This window comes from Pongo pygmaeus, chromosome 3, assembly GCF_028885625.2.
Source record: "Pongo pygmaeus isolate AG05252 chromosome 3, NHGRI_mPonPyg2-v2.0_pri, whole genome shotgun sequence".
Lineage (NCBI taxonomy): Eukaryota > Metazoa > Chordata > Mammalia > Primates > Hominidae > Pongo > Pongo pygmaeus.
The window spans coordinates 123,344,668-123,359,258 of record NC_072376.2 but is presented as its reverse complement, the minus strand read 5'-3'; the positions used below and the strand labels follow the sequence as shown (position 1 = coordinate 123,359,258).

At 36.1% G+C, this 14,591-nt stretch overlaps 1 protein-coding gene across 1 annotated transcript in view; it reads right to left on the bottom strand.

Moving 5' to 3' along the window:
- ENPEP (glutamyl aminopeptidase) overlaps positions 1–14,591 on the bottom strand; it is a 96,314-nt gene that overhangs the window by 11,261 nt on the left and 70,462 nt on the right. The window contains exons 12-18 of the mRNA XM_054485806.2: positions 11,173–11,309; positions 10,991–11,046; positions 5,728–5,878; positions 4,615–4,688; positions 4,401–4,505; positions 4,147–4,317; positions 589–729 (exon numbers count right to left, since the gene is read on the bottom strand). Of these exons, the coding sequence (XP_054341781.1) occupies positions 589–729; positions 4,147–4,317; positions 4,401–4,505; positions 4,615–4,688; positions 5,728–5,878; positions 10,991–11,046; positions 11,173–11,309 (835 nt within the window). The remainder of the gene's footprint in view (positions 1–588; positions 730–4,146; positions 4,318–4,400; positions 4,506–4,614; positions 4,689–5,727; positions 5,879–10,990; positions 11,047–11,172; positions 11,310–14,591) is intronic.

Below are 14,591 nucleotides of genomic sequence, written 5' to 3'. Positions count from 1 at the left end.
GGCTGAGGAAATATGAATTTTGGAAAGGCATCTCTTTAATTGATTTTGCTCTTGTCCTTGCTAGTTCCCATTTTAAAAGTTCTATTGCCTAGGAAATATAATTGCCTTTTAAGAACCATTCAAAATACTTGAAATTTCATTATCTGGTCAGGATAGGTAATAGTTATCACCTACATAAGCTCAGTATGATATAGAACTCTAATTTGAACCCAGGTCCAATAATTTTTATCTAGCTTTCATCAAACATTAATTGAGAACTAAATATGTGCCTGGCATTATGCTAGGTACTAGCACAACAGACAGAATTGTATTAACTTGTTTTAACCAAACAAAAAATAATGGAATTTAGTCTTCCAGATCTCAGAATCCTATAGGTCAGTTGAAACAACAATTTCCAGAAAAAAACTGTTCTTAAAATTAACTAGTATGTTGCTTCCCTGGAAGGACAATACCATGATCCTTTACCTCTAATAATATGCCATTTTAGATATTGTATAGATGTCAGAGACAGTGGCCCAAAGAAAAATGAAGGAACCAGTAGATAGTATGAAACAAAGAGAACAGCAGACCATTATCAGATCATCCCACCTGTTGACTAGATAGTCCCAGTTGAGTTGTATCCAATTCCAGGCCATGCTCTTCCCATAGCTGTTATATGAGATATATCGAATGACTGTAAACACATCCTGAGTTTTAATAAGGTTTGTGTCCTTGAGCAAATCCAAATACCTAAGAGAAGCCAAACAGAAAAACAATTCAAAGTGAACTTTTAATGTTCACCCTTAGCTAAATTCCAATACAAAATAGTTTTCATGCCAGCAATTCAATTCTTGAGGTATCAACTGACAAAGTTAATTAAATATGACAAATGATGAAAGACAACTTAAAATTTTCTGATATGTTTAACTGTTTTTAAAGACCAACCTATGATTTTAAAAACTAGTGGAATGTAAACTATAAAACATTTTAAATTATATTATTTTAGAAACACCAAAAACAATTTTAAAACACAGAATTTTAACCATTAATATTTTAAAACAGCATTTATTGAATAGAGTACTTCACACGCTTACCTATTATCCCACTGGATTTTTAAAAGAAGCCAGTAAATTAAGAGAATATATCTATGCTCTTATATTCTATAGGAAAGCAGTTGTTTGCTCTTCCCTAGATTGTAAGAAATAATCCTATAATGTAACCTATATGGTTATATTAGTTGGCAATAATTAAGAATACAAATAAGTACAAGATAAATTAAATGACTAAATGGATAGATTTAATTGTATGCCATAGCTATACCTAGAGTAGCATTTCTAGCCCAAGATCTTACAAGTGTATATTGTATGGAAAAAGTGTTTCCAAATAAGGTCAGCACACATTTTATTCACTGTGACAAGGGAACCTCAAAAATAGATATCTACTACTGATAAATTAGATGTATTTTCATGTTACTCAAGTCTTGCTGCCCCATGGCATCCTACCTATTGGCTTAATTCATTTATATCTTTAGGAAGATATAAGATAATAACTACAGCAAAGGGATCACTGTTCAACTTGAGTTGTGAGCCTCTGAGAGTCAGCCTTTGTCAAAAAGAAAATATATTTCTAAATTATGTATGCTTTTATTAATATATCAAGACCCTTAGCATACTTGACATAGAAATTTACCCTAAATGAGACTAGAGAAAACTCAAGCTTAAATAAAGTCCATGCCACATGAGAAACTGGAAAACACAACCCCTTAAGAACAGGTCTATAGTTCAGCATGTACTTTTGTGCTATGCCAAAATGGCATGGGAGAGTGATAGTACATCGTAGGCAAGGTGAGGTGAATATACAACTGAGTTTAAGGTAATGATCCTGGTTCCTTTGACTTGTGGGTCCTGTTTATGGGGACCTATCAGTTTCTTCAGCCTAGCAATAAGAGGCAGGGATGCTGGAAGACCTGATGGGAAAACAAAAATACCGTACATACAGCACAGGTACTTCATGAACAGAAAAGCAAGTGACTGGGACCACTGCTTTCATCTCTGGATGACAGATAGTGCACCAGAAGGTAAAATGTGATCAATGAAAACTCAGTGGACTCTGGCCCAGACCAAAATAGGTAAGCACCTTAAGGCCAAAGCAGCAAAAATCAGAGGTCTCTTTCTCCATCACCACAAGGGTGGCATGTCTCCCTGTGCAGAAGGACCATGAGGAAGGGAAGGAACTCTAGAAGACTGAACATTTACTCCAAGAGACCATTTCAATGAGAATTATAGTTTAACAACTCGTTTAAAAACTAGACTGGCAGACAAAAATAGTCAACATCAGTTGTTCTCCCTCTCACTGGCTCATCACCCAACAGTGTGAGGACTCTTGGGAATAATCAGATAGAAAATCAAGGTCCTACATTTTCTTTGCACTTGCAATTGTGTGGGTAAATCTACTTATGTGAAAATACAACATATCAATCACATGTTTCAAATAAGAAAGGGGTTCCAAGGAAGCTAGTGTTGCAGCCTGGACTTGCTGCAGAATCTTCCTTTACTCCAGTCATTATTTGAAACCGGAAGACTCTGTAAATGGTTAAAGTAACACACTCAAATGTGAGACATGTTGCTTCCAAAATTAAAAAAAAAAGTTTACTAAGCCCACTAAAATAATCTTTTTCTGTGGCATGTCAGTCAAGGTGCAACAAATTTCTTTTACTTTGGAGGGAATGTTGTGATATGCTCTAAACTATTGAACTTCCAGAAATTGCACTAAAGTGGTGGGATCCTGAATTTATTTCATCCCCTAGTTCACAAGGTTCTTACTAAGGCATCTAAAGTTCTTGCTAATTTTCTTACCAAATACAATCAGCACAATGCCATCAAAGTAACGAATTAGTGATATTTTGTGAAATGTGAAAATGATCAAGTTCTTTTTTTTTTTTTTTAATAGATACGAGGTCTCACTATGTTGCCCAGGTTAGTCTTGAACTCCTGGGCTCAAGAAAACCTCCTGCCTCAGCCTCCCAAAGTGCTGGGATTATAGGCATAAGCCACTATGCCCAGCCAAGATGATCAAGTTCTTGATGAACTGTCATGGCAGAGAGCAGGAGAATTAATATATAGCCCGGAGGAAAGAGGCCGGAGGTATATTATTGGCTCTACCTGGTAAAAGCAAACTGCTTCTGGTCGTCCTTTTAAATTGGTATTGCATTGTAATTTACTGTTTACATTCTGCCTCTCCCATGAAGCTATAAGTATCTCAAGGATAGATGTCATTTTTATTCATGTTTTATTCATTTTTATTTCCACAATCTATATATCTATACATAGAAAGGACACCATAAGTGTTGGTTAAATAAATGAAGTAAATAACTCAGACACTATAACTAAGCAAAAAATGAATTAAGGAAGAAGCTTGTTGATTTCGAGTATAAAGGCAGAAAGGGAAATGAGTCATAGATGAGCTTTGTGCCTTCTGAGTAAAGCGTAAATACATTTGTGGCAGACACTCCTCTTTCTCTACTCACTAATGGTATCAGAGCCCAGTTTTGCTCTGATACCATTAGATATCCTTGATCTTAGGTAAAACAGACTTCTACCCCAGTCCCAGGCAATTCTAATTGGCTCAAATGAGCCAAAGGAATTCAAGTTCACCCTAGTGAGCAAAGTATCAAGTAGTAGACCCAGAGTGTGACTCACAATGATGAAGGGTGACCCAGTTCTGGATTATGAGGGGAATTGGAGACAACTGTCCTGTTGACATAAGAGACAGAGCCTTGGGAGGAAACTCTTTTGCTCCTGTTCTACTTCCATTACACATGTTTGTGTAAAAACAAAATGTTTCAAGCTCTGGAAGTCATGAGACATCCAACATGTCGATCATTGAAAATCAGAAAGAGAAGAGTCTGGGTCCTGGGTGAAAATGTTGAGCTGCTGCACACAACTGGACTCCACACAACACTACCTCCAGAATGTGTTCATATGAGATTACATTTCCTTATTGTTTAGGCCAGTCTTACATGGATAGTTTGTTTCTTGCAGGGAAAATAACTTTTAATGGATTTTTTTTTGGCAACAAAACATCATACTTTAATCAGACTCTTAAAGAGACTGTGACACATAAACTATTAAATACCATTTATATATGTGAAATAAAAGCCCAACTTACCTTGACAAAAGAGTAACGTTCTTCACTGATGCTAATCCATAGAGCAGTTTTTCTTTTTCTTGAGCTAATGAAGTTTTCTGGTATTGCTCAAGAGTGTAGTTCCATGAAATCTCATTGCCAGAGTTCTGCATCCCATACCGATACACCAGAAGCCTGAGATTTACGGGAAGACTAGAAGAAGAAACAGTGTTTCAGAGATTTCAACTACTCTTTTCTCAATTGTGTCTTCTAAACATAACAACGTGAGTAATCACCTTACAGTCCCACTTAGCCACTGCTCAAATAACGAGGAAGCATTGTTCAAGGCTTCTCTGTCTCCCATCTTGCACGCAAACCCTAAGACGGAGGAACGGAGTAACCTTAAAAAACAAACAAACACAAATCCAGGGCCTTAAGCACTTTTCAACAAGTCTTAAAACAAAAAACAAATGTTAAATGAATTTTAGTTGTTAAAAAGTGAGAAATAACTTTGTGACATGGTCTCCAGCATCATTCCATCCCAGAGAATCTGCAATAGGCTTCACTTGACCTTGGAAGTATTCCTGAAATAAAAGCATTATGTACAATAGGTAATAATTTACTACATATCAGTAGTATCCCAATTATTATACTCAGCAGCCCCTGTGATAATCTGTTTTCCTACTAATTCAGAGAACTTTGCCCTTGTCCTTAGAAAAACAATGTATTTAATTTTTATCACATTGCAATTTTTTTCAATCCTGAAAATATAAACCGTCCTGGACCTTCCTGTAACGTTTTATAAAACTTTGGGTAAGGCCCTTTTAACCCCTATTTCTTAGTTAACATATGTAATAAATAGGAAAACACTCAACGTACTTTCTGCACTAAGAAGATTGTTTAAGCATATATGAAATAATAAAAACAACTGATATTTGTATATTGCTTTAGGTTTTACAAAGCACTTTCATATTATTTGATCCTCACTATCCCATTACCGTAGGCAGGCAAGTGCTGGCATTCCTAATGTACAAAGGAAATTAAGACTCACAAATGTTAAATCATTTGTTCAAGATCTTTCATTTTGTAAATAGAAGAGCTAGAGATTTGAATCCAGAATTTGTTTAAAATTACAAGTGTCCTACGTATGTGCTACAGAAATCACAAAGCAAAGAAACGGTATTTAGAATGACTACATATAATAAAATCTCAGTGTGGAAATACCAGCAGTAAGAATAAGAAGATATAATATTATATTTTAGAAGAATAATTCATTTTTCTAAATGAAACATGGATAAAGTCCATTTTAAAAAAGATCTAATTAGTATTTATTGTTTAAAATGTTGTATATTTTAAGTAAAATATTAATTGTTGTATTCCTTCTAACACTAAAATGCACCTAAGTGGTATGTATGCAGAACAACAAATTCTGATGTACTTCAAATTGAAAAAGAATAGACGGCATAGTTTTGCTTTGATTAGTCAAGTCATTGCACTTTCTTTTGATTCCACCTGGCAAGCAAACATGGTTTACGTCCCCAAGAGCTCCTTCTCTCAGAAAGCATCCTATTCTACTAATGGCTAAACATTTACTTTCATAAGATACCATAGCATTAACGTCACCTCAATCATAGGATATAGCTCTTTATCATCTTCAAACATGCTAATGATGTAGGTTACAGCTGAAATTACTCTCTGCCATGGTAAAAAATTCTCTTCCCTTTTGAGATACTTGGTCAAGTTCAAAGCCACCTTATAATCTAGAAGTTCAGCTCTGAGAAAGACAAAAAAAAAAAAACAAACCCACAGTTAATTAAAAACCACAGACTTTAGTTTCCATTTAACTGAAAGTTTTGGCGATCAAAGCATTCCAGGTTAATAAGGATTCTTCCGTTCAACAATCAAGGAATTGCATTTATTGGTTGAAGCCCAATCAAAAAGTTTTGTCCAAAATTATATAGTAGGACTTTCATACATTCAATAGTAAGGAGGAAGAAAGGCATTAAGATGTACATTTGAAAAAGCACAACAGCAAAATTTCAAATAAAACAAAAGCCTATATAGCTGTACAGTTAATATTGACAAATAGAAACTTTTAAATTTTAGGTTCCCAAGTGGATTATAACATATAAATTCACCATTATAAATGTATTTTGTTGAAATTATTTACATTTGCTTATGAAGAAGAAACATAAATAACAGTACTCATTAATCCTGAATGCTTAAAACATTCAAATTGAACTTTTATTGTCCTTTATAACATCTTCTTTCTTATACACTTCCCAGTAATATTCATTTAAAAAGTAAATTTTTCTCTTCTAGAAAATTTGAAGATACTATTGATATTTTAAAGGTTAAAGAATCCACTTTCTTCCCATCTCGAAAGAATTTTAGAACCTTTTGAAATCAGCTCAGCTTTCCCCACTTCCCTGTCCTGTTTTTTTTACTCCCTGTCTCAGGAAATTACTCTCTCAAGAAACCACTAGTACAAGAACCTCTGTTTCTGACCCTGCTTCTAGGGAACTCAACTCAAGACTGCTAGCATTCTTACTCAACTTTGGGTCTCAAACTCCATTTAAGTCCATAGGCAAACAGCAATTCTGAAGGCCAGACTTGGTTGAGAATTTTCTTTGTTCAAAAATATTCTGTTTATATAGTCAGAGCCCAGCCTGGAGAGGGGGGACTTAAATTATGAAAGTTTACTATATTCTATAGTGTAGAGAGGTTGGAAGCTGTAGCTTAAAATTTCCACCAAATAAAATGGAGAAGAGGACAAAGGTCATATGAGAGCATTCTTGCTCTTCTATATTGAGCTAAGGCACCTAGGAAGGTTAGGGGACTCTTACAGCAGAAGGTTTGTTCTTTGTTTTCCTGAGTGCAATTTTGAAAGACTGCACAGTCCTTCTTAGAGAAGCCTAAGTTAAGTAGTTAAGTATAGTGCCTTGTCAAACATGGCTCTCTAGAGGGACAATAAAAATGGTTGAGAGGTACCTGGGGGAGTAAAACTGACCCCATGTGCTTGGGTTCTTTGGCTAGTTTTTCGGGTGGTGTGAAGGGCATAAAAAGTTCCCAGCTGTCTAGTCACTCAACTGAACTTGCCAATTAAATTCAGGTTTCTGGCTTAAAACAGTCATTTTGCAATTAACTAAATCACCTTTGGATTCTTTGCCCATTCCCCATCTTCTCACTTCCTTTAAGGGAGGTCCATGAGAGGATGGGAAAAGTTGCTTATAGAGTTCTGTGTTGTTCTCTGGTCATCTCTGCAAACACTTACAAAAATGTTTGTATCTAAGGTCCATGATTTTGGCTTGACTGATGTTCACCTGCTGGTTCTTATTTGCTAACATGGTCGTTACCTCGGATATCCTTGGAGCCAGTGGTCCTTGAAACCTGGCTGAAATTCTGCTTAGATCATTAGCTTAGGTGGTCCTTTCAGCTGTTCTCTTTGCCATTCTTCCCTTACCTAGTGACTCCTGCCCCCACCCACAGCCTTGCCAGCCAGCACACTCTGCTTTCCCTTACGTTATCACCCACCCTCTCCCGGCTGTAGCAAGAAGTGGGCGGAAGAGGACAATATAAAGTCATTGCAAACAGAAAACAAAAAACAACAAAAACTATTGTAACAAGCATGGGGTGGGGTGGAGTGGGGGGAAGAATTATTTCCGTGTCTGTTTTGGCAAGGCCCCAAGACTAAGTCCTATGCTCCAATGCTCCAAAGAAAGACGCAGGACCCCAAAGCAGGACTAACATGGTCAAGAACAGGACTGTGGGACTCTTTGCTGATAGCCCACCACCAGCCTATAAAAGATGTTGGAGAAACTAGGGAGAGACATTTTAGTGGAGGCCTTTCGAAGAGTGCTGTCAGTATACTGAGTACACTGTAAATGCTCTCCCCTCCAAGGGCTAGGGGACCAGATGTTTTTCTGTCTAATTAAGGCTCAGGAGAGAGGTTTCAGTGGGACCACTCGAAGAGGTTTACCTGTGTCTCCTGGAACTTGGAGGCACCATGGCTTGGTGTCTGACACCCTGAGAAATCTAAAAGATGAGAGGCTATTTGGCTGTTACTCTGGCCTTAGAGTGAAGAGATGGGACTGCATGGGGTGGCCTGTTCTTCCAAATATTGCCAAGGCAAAGCATACATGACAACTTCCTATGGACCAGAAGTGGGTCAGAAGTGTCCACCTGCCCACCTCAAGGAAACTGCAGGAGAAAGATCCTTCTCAATGGAATGGATATGGGTGACAAAAATCCCATAAAAACACAATACAAGGAAAAGAATCTGCATTAAACATCAACAAAGTTCACAGAGGACCAAAAGTAGGCACCACATTTGGATTTTTCTCCCTCTCACCTACTCTCCCTCTCTGTTCTCTTTGCCTTAACTTTGGAGAAACCAGAGGCAGCGCGGTGACTGGGGAGAGGTAGAAGTTTCAAGCAGAGAAATGAAGAGGAAATCAATCACCCCATTCCCATTGCAGGTGACTGGCCTGAACCTGGCCTAAGCTGGCGGCAGGGAGAAGCTTTAAATGAATTAGAAAGCTTTGATGATTTTACTTGACTGAGCAAATTATGGAATTGAGAGGGTTTGGATGAACTAGTGGTGATGGGTAAATTTCTTACCTTGACCAAAAGAGTCATATGCCCAGCCAGGGCAGTAAGAGTACTACCTCTTCAGATCAAGTTGGAAGAGACAGGTGAATAAAAAATACATTTATTTTTAGATGTATCATTTAGTTCTGATTATTAAATATAATGGTTACTACATTCCTTTGAATCCCTCAGTAGATTTGTGTAAATTCTAATCCTGCCACAGTTGCTAACCTATTTAACTACACATTTCTTCTCTCTTCCACCCCCTCCACCAAAGCTTTATAGTGGTCTTAGCTTAAGTGGTCTTTGAAGCTGTCCTCTTGGTTCTAACCAATGCTGGTTGAGTCTGTTTCTCTCCGAGTCCCATTTTCCTCATGTGCTGCAGAACATCATTGAGCCAGGTGATAGCACAGGTATTTTCTACCTCTCTTGTGTGATCCTACATGTGTTTTGAATTTCAAATTTGTTTCATTTTCTTCCTCTCCACAGCTCTTCACAATTTTATGGGGCTGTGGCCAAGGAGCTGAGCAAATGTGAGAAAGTCTTCCAGTAGTGTAAGTTATTTGCTTTATACTCAGTTCCTCAGAGAGAGCTGTTCAAGAGGCTTTCACTTCATCTTGGAATAGAAAGGACCTCCTTCATTGTGGTGCAAATTAAACTGTAGAGATAGTACAGTTCTTTGTAATTTCTAACAGTGAAGAAGCTGAGCTTTGGAACAGGACAATTTAAAAATAAAAACTAAATGATTCTGTTTTAAAATACTTATTGATCATCTTATTTCATCATTTAATTTCCCAGATTCTATTCTACACAGTGCCTGGCACATGGTAAGTCGCCAATGTTTATTTATTAAATGAGTGAGTGGTATACTGCAATATAGTGAAAATAATCTATTAGATATCCAGGAGGTTAAACTTGGAGATTCACTAGAACATCATATTGTCTATTAGCTACAAAACGAGTGTAGATTATAAATTCAGAAGAGCTCTTCTAAACGCATCTTCACTACTAATTAATGGTTGATGCATTTTGGTCATGTAATACAATGTATTGAGTTTCTACATGCCAGATAATCTTTTAAGTGTTTTATGTCCATTATCTCATTTATTCCTCACAGAAGTCTTATAAGGTCATCTCTACTTTGGTGATAAGAAAATTGAGCCAGAGAGAGGTTAAGAGACTTACTTAAGGCTATATGGAACCAGGATTTTAATGGGGTTCAAGAGCCTGTTTTCGAACCCCGTAATTCCTTCCTTGAAATATGTCAAGGTTTTCTGACTTTCAATATACTATCTAGGAACTCCATGTAAAATAGTTTCCCCATGCCTTTAGTACTACTATACTATCCTTCCAGCTCTCTATTTAGTCAGTATTTAGTATCAACTATTATTGGCCACATACAGTCAGGAGCTGGGTTTGGGTGCCTAACCTCATGAACCTTCAGTTTGATGGGTGAAATGCACAGTTAATAAACAGTAACAATAAAATAGTATGAGGAAATGTAGGGTCCCATAAGAAGGATACCCAATCCAGAGGAAGAGGCCATGGGAGGCTACTGAGGGAAGTGGCTCCTCATTCTTAGTACATTGCTCATATCTAGAATGAGGTCACTACAAAGCCCGATAAATAAAACTGGCTGTGTCCCCAGCTTCTGCAAAGTGCCAGGAACTCAATAAATGCTTGTTAAATTACTGGTGTTAAGACTATGTGAATTAAAAAAAAATAGAGGTACCATGGATACTACTTAGTTCTCCCAATCTACACTTTTTCTAAAGAGCAGGTTACCTTCAGACTATGAGAAAAAGAGTCAAATTTTCCAAATGGTCCCCTAATTCTGATCAGTTCTAAAGCACCATAGCTCATTCTTCTTACCCCAGTGACCTGAACAAGATTTGACAATTCTAGCCATAAAATCTTACACTGGGCTTGGGCTCACAGAACTGAATTAATAAAATACATTGTCTTTTTATTAAATCAAATTATGAAGATACACTTTTGATCATTTGCAAATGTCACTTCTAATTAGCTCAAGGATCCTGATATAGACAAACCATACTCAAAGGCAATAGGTTAGGTGAGTTTTTGTGTATACCTTAAGGGTTAATGTCAGTATTTTGACTATTAGGCTCATGTGAACTTTTGAAAAGAGAGTTAAGGAAAACAATAATGTTTTAAATAGTGGCTTTGGATATTTTAAGCTAAAATTGATTACTACTGCAATGTTTAATTCATTTTTAAAAGATTTATGACAAAACCCACAGTATTTTAAGTAATTTAGTCTCATTCTAAAACGCACCTTGCCAAGGCAAAAGCATCATCAATAAGACTTGCACGATCTGCTGAAGAAAATGTCTGGGAAGAGGGAGAAAGAGAGATAAAAAACAATTCTTAAGGCAAAGCATGTTGAAAAAAATTAATATCATTAAGATGCTGTTCTTAGAACAAAAATAAAAGTTTCTAACCATTGCTATCTCTTACCTTGTGGTTCAAGGAGAGCGCTGTAGCTATCGAGTCCCAAGTTGCTACTTCATAATTTACACGATAAAACCCAATATGATCTGGGTTTATTTTGAGGAAAGCATTTCCACTAGGATTAGAAGAGTTCAAAGTGATTCCTGTGGTAGTAAATAAACACTAATGAGCAACATGTTTGCATGCACTGTAAACACAGAGAAATTAGACCCAGAGGGCAAACAGAAAATAAAAGAAAAGAAATATTAGCTCAAGGAGGCAGGTTTGATTTGGATCCAAAACCCAAAGCCTAATTTTTACTTAGTTGCCTAACTTTAGAATATCACTATAATGAGTGAGCTAAAAAAGAAATAAGCAATATAAAAAATTATACTGTAATTTATGATGGATAGTTTTTACAGGCAGAAGCTTGTCAAATGGGTGAAATAATTTTGTGCTGGTCAATTCATCAATAAAAGAAAACAATGCCTCAAGACAAAGAAGTCCATGCCTTCAGGGGTAGTCCATAGATCCCTAATCATAATGGATTGATTACACAAAGAATATTCACCAGGGCATCCTGGGGAGGGGATACAAATGTAAATACTCAAAATTAATACTTTGTTTATTAAAATCAACATTGAAGTTTATGGAAATGGCTATTGCTAAACAGCATAATACATTGATAATCAGCAACACTTTTAAAATGTAACTGTATCAAGAAGACCTGCAATAGAATTGAGATCTGAATGAAACGTTCTTGATTTTGTAATCGACTTCATACTTATTCTTCCAATTTATTTATCTTTGTAAAGCCATCTACTTCCTATTTCAGTGGGTTACAACAATACTTTTCCATCAATGGATTTATCAAATTAGCATTCTTTCTAAAACGACATCCATATATATGTCAGGCTCTATTGTATAGATTTTAGAAGCCCAATGCTGAAGGAGCAGAGACTTATGTTTTAGGTAAAAGATATGTACTTAAAATAATAGCTATGCTTTGATATAACCATGTTTGTTAGCATTACTCCTATACTTTTCAGTTCATACACCATACACTCTTTTGTTTACATGGACAATACAATTTAAATAATGGTATAGGAACATAGTATAGTTGAGAAGTTTCAAATATTTTAAGGTACAAACAATGTAGGTTGTGATATTGAAAAATAGGAGATGACGCTGGAAATCAAAGCCTGGCTCAGTATGAAGAGTCACATGCCATGTTAAGAATCCATCTTATGAGAGGGGAAAAGAGTTTTAAGCAGAAACATAGCATGCTCAAGTCTATTTTCTGGAAAGATTTCAATAGTGGTATGGGAGATATTTTGGAGGCTATTCTAGTGACAAGAAGACTAATTTGGAGTCCACAGTAGTCATGTAGGTCAATAGAGGATGAGGGCTTACACTAATGTGGAGATGATGAAACTAGAAAGAAGTTGATGTATTCGAGAGACTTATCACAGGTAAAATCAATAAAATCCTTTTTCTGACTTGATGTGGACAGTCAGAGGAGGGGAAAACGGATTGCACAACTGGATGAATAATGGTGTTGCCAGTAGAGAATAGAGGAAGGTGAGTCAGTGCAGGAGGAAATGATTTAAATTTTGGAAGTGTTTGCAAGGTCTGGAAGATATCCAGGACACAGTAGTTTTTCATAATATATAAGTAAGCTCTCCAACAAGACAATAAGTTTCTTTAGGAACTTTCGGAGTAGGTACTTGATAAATTATAAACCCTTACCTCACTCACGTAGAATTTCTCCTTCTTTGTCATCCTCCCATGGACAAGTTGTTGAAAGAAAGCTAATCTTTTGGCATCTGTACACTTTGAATGTTTGTATCAGAAGGAGAGTTGCTTGCTAAGCATAAAGCCATATGTTACAGGAGAAAGAGCATGAACTTTTGAGTCTAACAGACCTATGATAAAATGCTTGCTCTGTGACTTACTAGCTGTGTGACCTTGGCCAGATCACTTGACTCCTCTGTGTCCCAGTTCATCCCAAGGAAGACAGGGACAAAAATCCCTCACAGGGCTGTTGTGAAGATTAAATAAGATAACATAGGTAAAGTGTTGGTCACATAGTTATGTGTTACGTATCCAACAGATGGTAGCTATCCCCATTATAATGAAAGGGGATATGCTGCCAGTTCTATAAATAGCGAAGCAAATATAAATAACGTTGAGAAGTTCCTGGCAATCCATCTAAATACTGCCATATTTTAGTGTGCTTTATATGTACCTAGTTAAGCCTGTCTAGAGTTACTGTGATTTTTCTCACTTTATAGATGAGGAAGCTGAGATCCAGGAAGTCAGTAGTTAAGGACTTTCCAAGTTCATGCTACTTTTGGAACAGTTGTCAACAGCAAAATACTGTTCAGTTGTTTAGTTACATAATGAGTAGAACTAAAATACTCTAGTAAGATTAAAATATAGGACTAATATACTATATGTTTCCTTCTGTTACTCCATTTACTACTTTTTTTCTGATTCTAACAATAGTATGTATTCTTTACGGAGCACTTGGAAAATGCAAAAAAGCATAAAGAAGAATATAAAAATTACCCACCACAGTTAGCATGTTTTTACCTGTTGTGTGTGTGTGTGTGTGTGTATCTTCTATATGCACACATGCACAAACACACAACAAATATAATGGGACCCTACTGTTTTTATGATTAGTAATCCTTTTTCATTTGAAATTATATTTTAAACACCTTGCAATTTCATTTTATATATTTGGAAATCTAAGTTTAATGGACATATAATGCTGTATCCACTTAAAAATTGTTTTGTTCTGTTTCTTATTGGTTCTATCTATGCCAAAAAGTATTGAATAAGTTATTTCTGAGTAGGAGCTCTTTCTAGAAAATTCTTACTCTTTTCTTTTATTATTTGCCTAGATGATAGAGAAAAGTGATAATTACCTTTTCAAAATTTCATCCAGAGCCTCTTTAATTTCAACCCTGATAGATTTCAGTAACAGAGCACAGATAACAGTTCTTTAATGTTACTATCTATTATAAATAATTATAACAAATTTTAGACAAGTAGACAGCTTATGATAGCCTGAGATTCCTAGAGAAAAAAAACATTTTTCTTAGGTGATATAAATGCTGTGTTGCACTAATCCTTTAAGTGAATTATTTTTCAATGTAAAATTACAGAGTTTACCTCTTATTAAATTTTGTGTATCATTTGATGGTAAAACAGCTGAGGCCAGGCACAGTGACTCACACTTGTAATCCCAGCACTTTGGGAGGCCAAGATAGGAGGACTGCTTGAGACCAGTTTGAGACCAGCCTGGTCAATATAGCAAGACCCCCATCTCAATTTATTTAAGAAAGCAAAAAACAACTGAAAGATACGAGTAGTACTTTTTAACTAATGACATGCAAAATATACTTGAAGAGCTAAAAGCTTCAAGTAGAATGCATTAT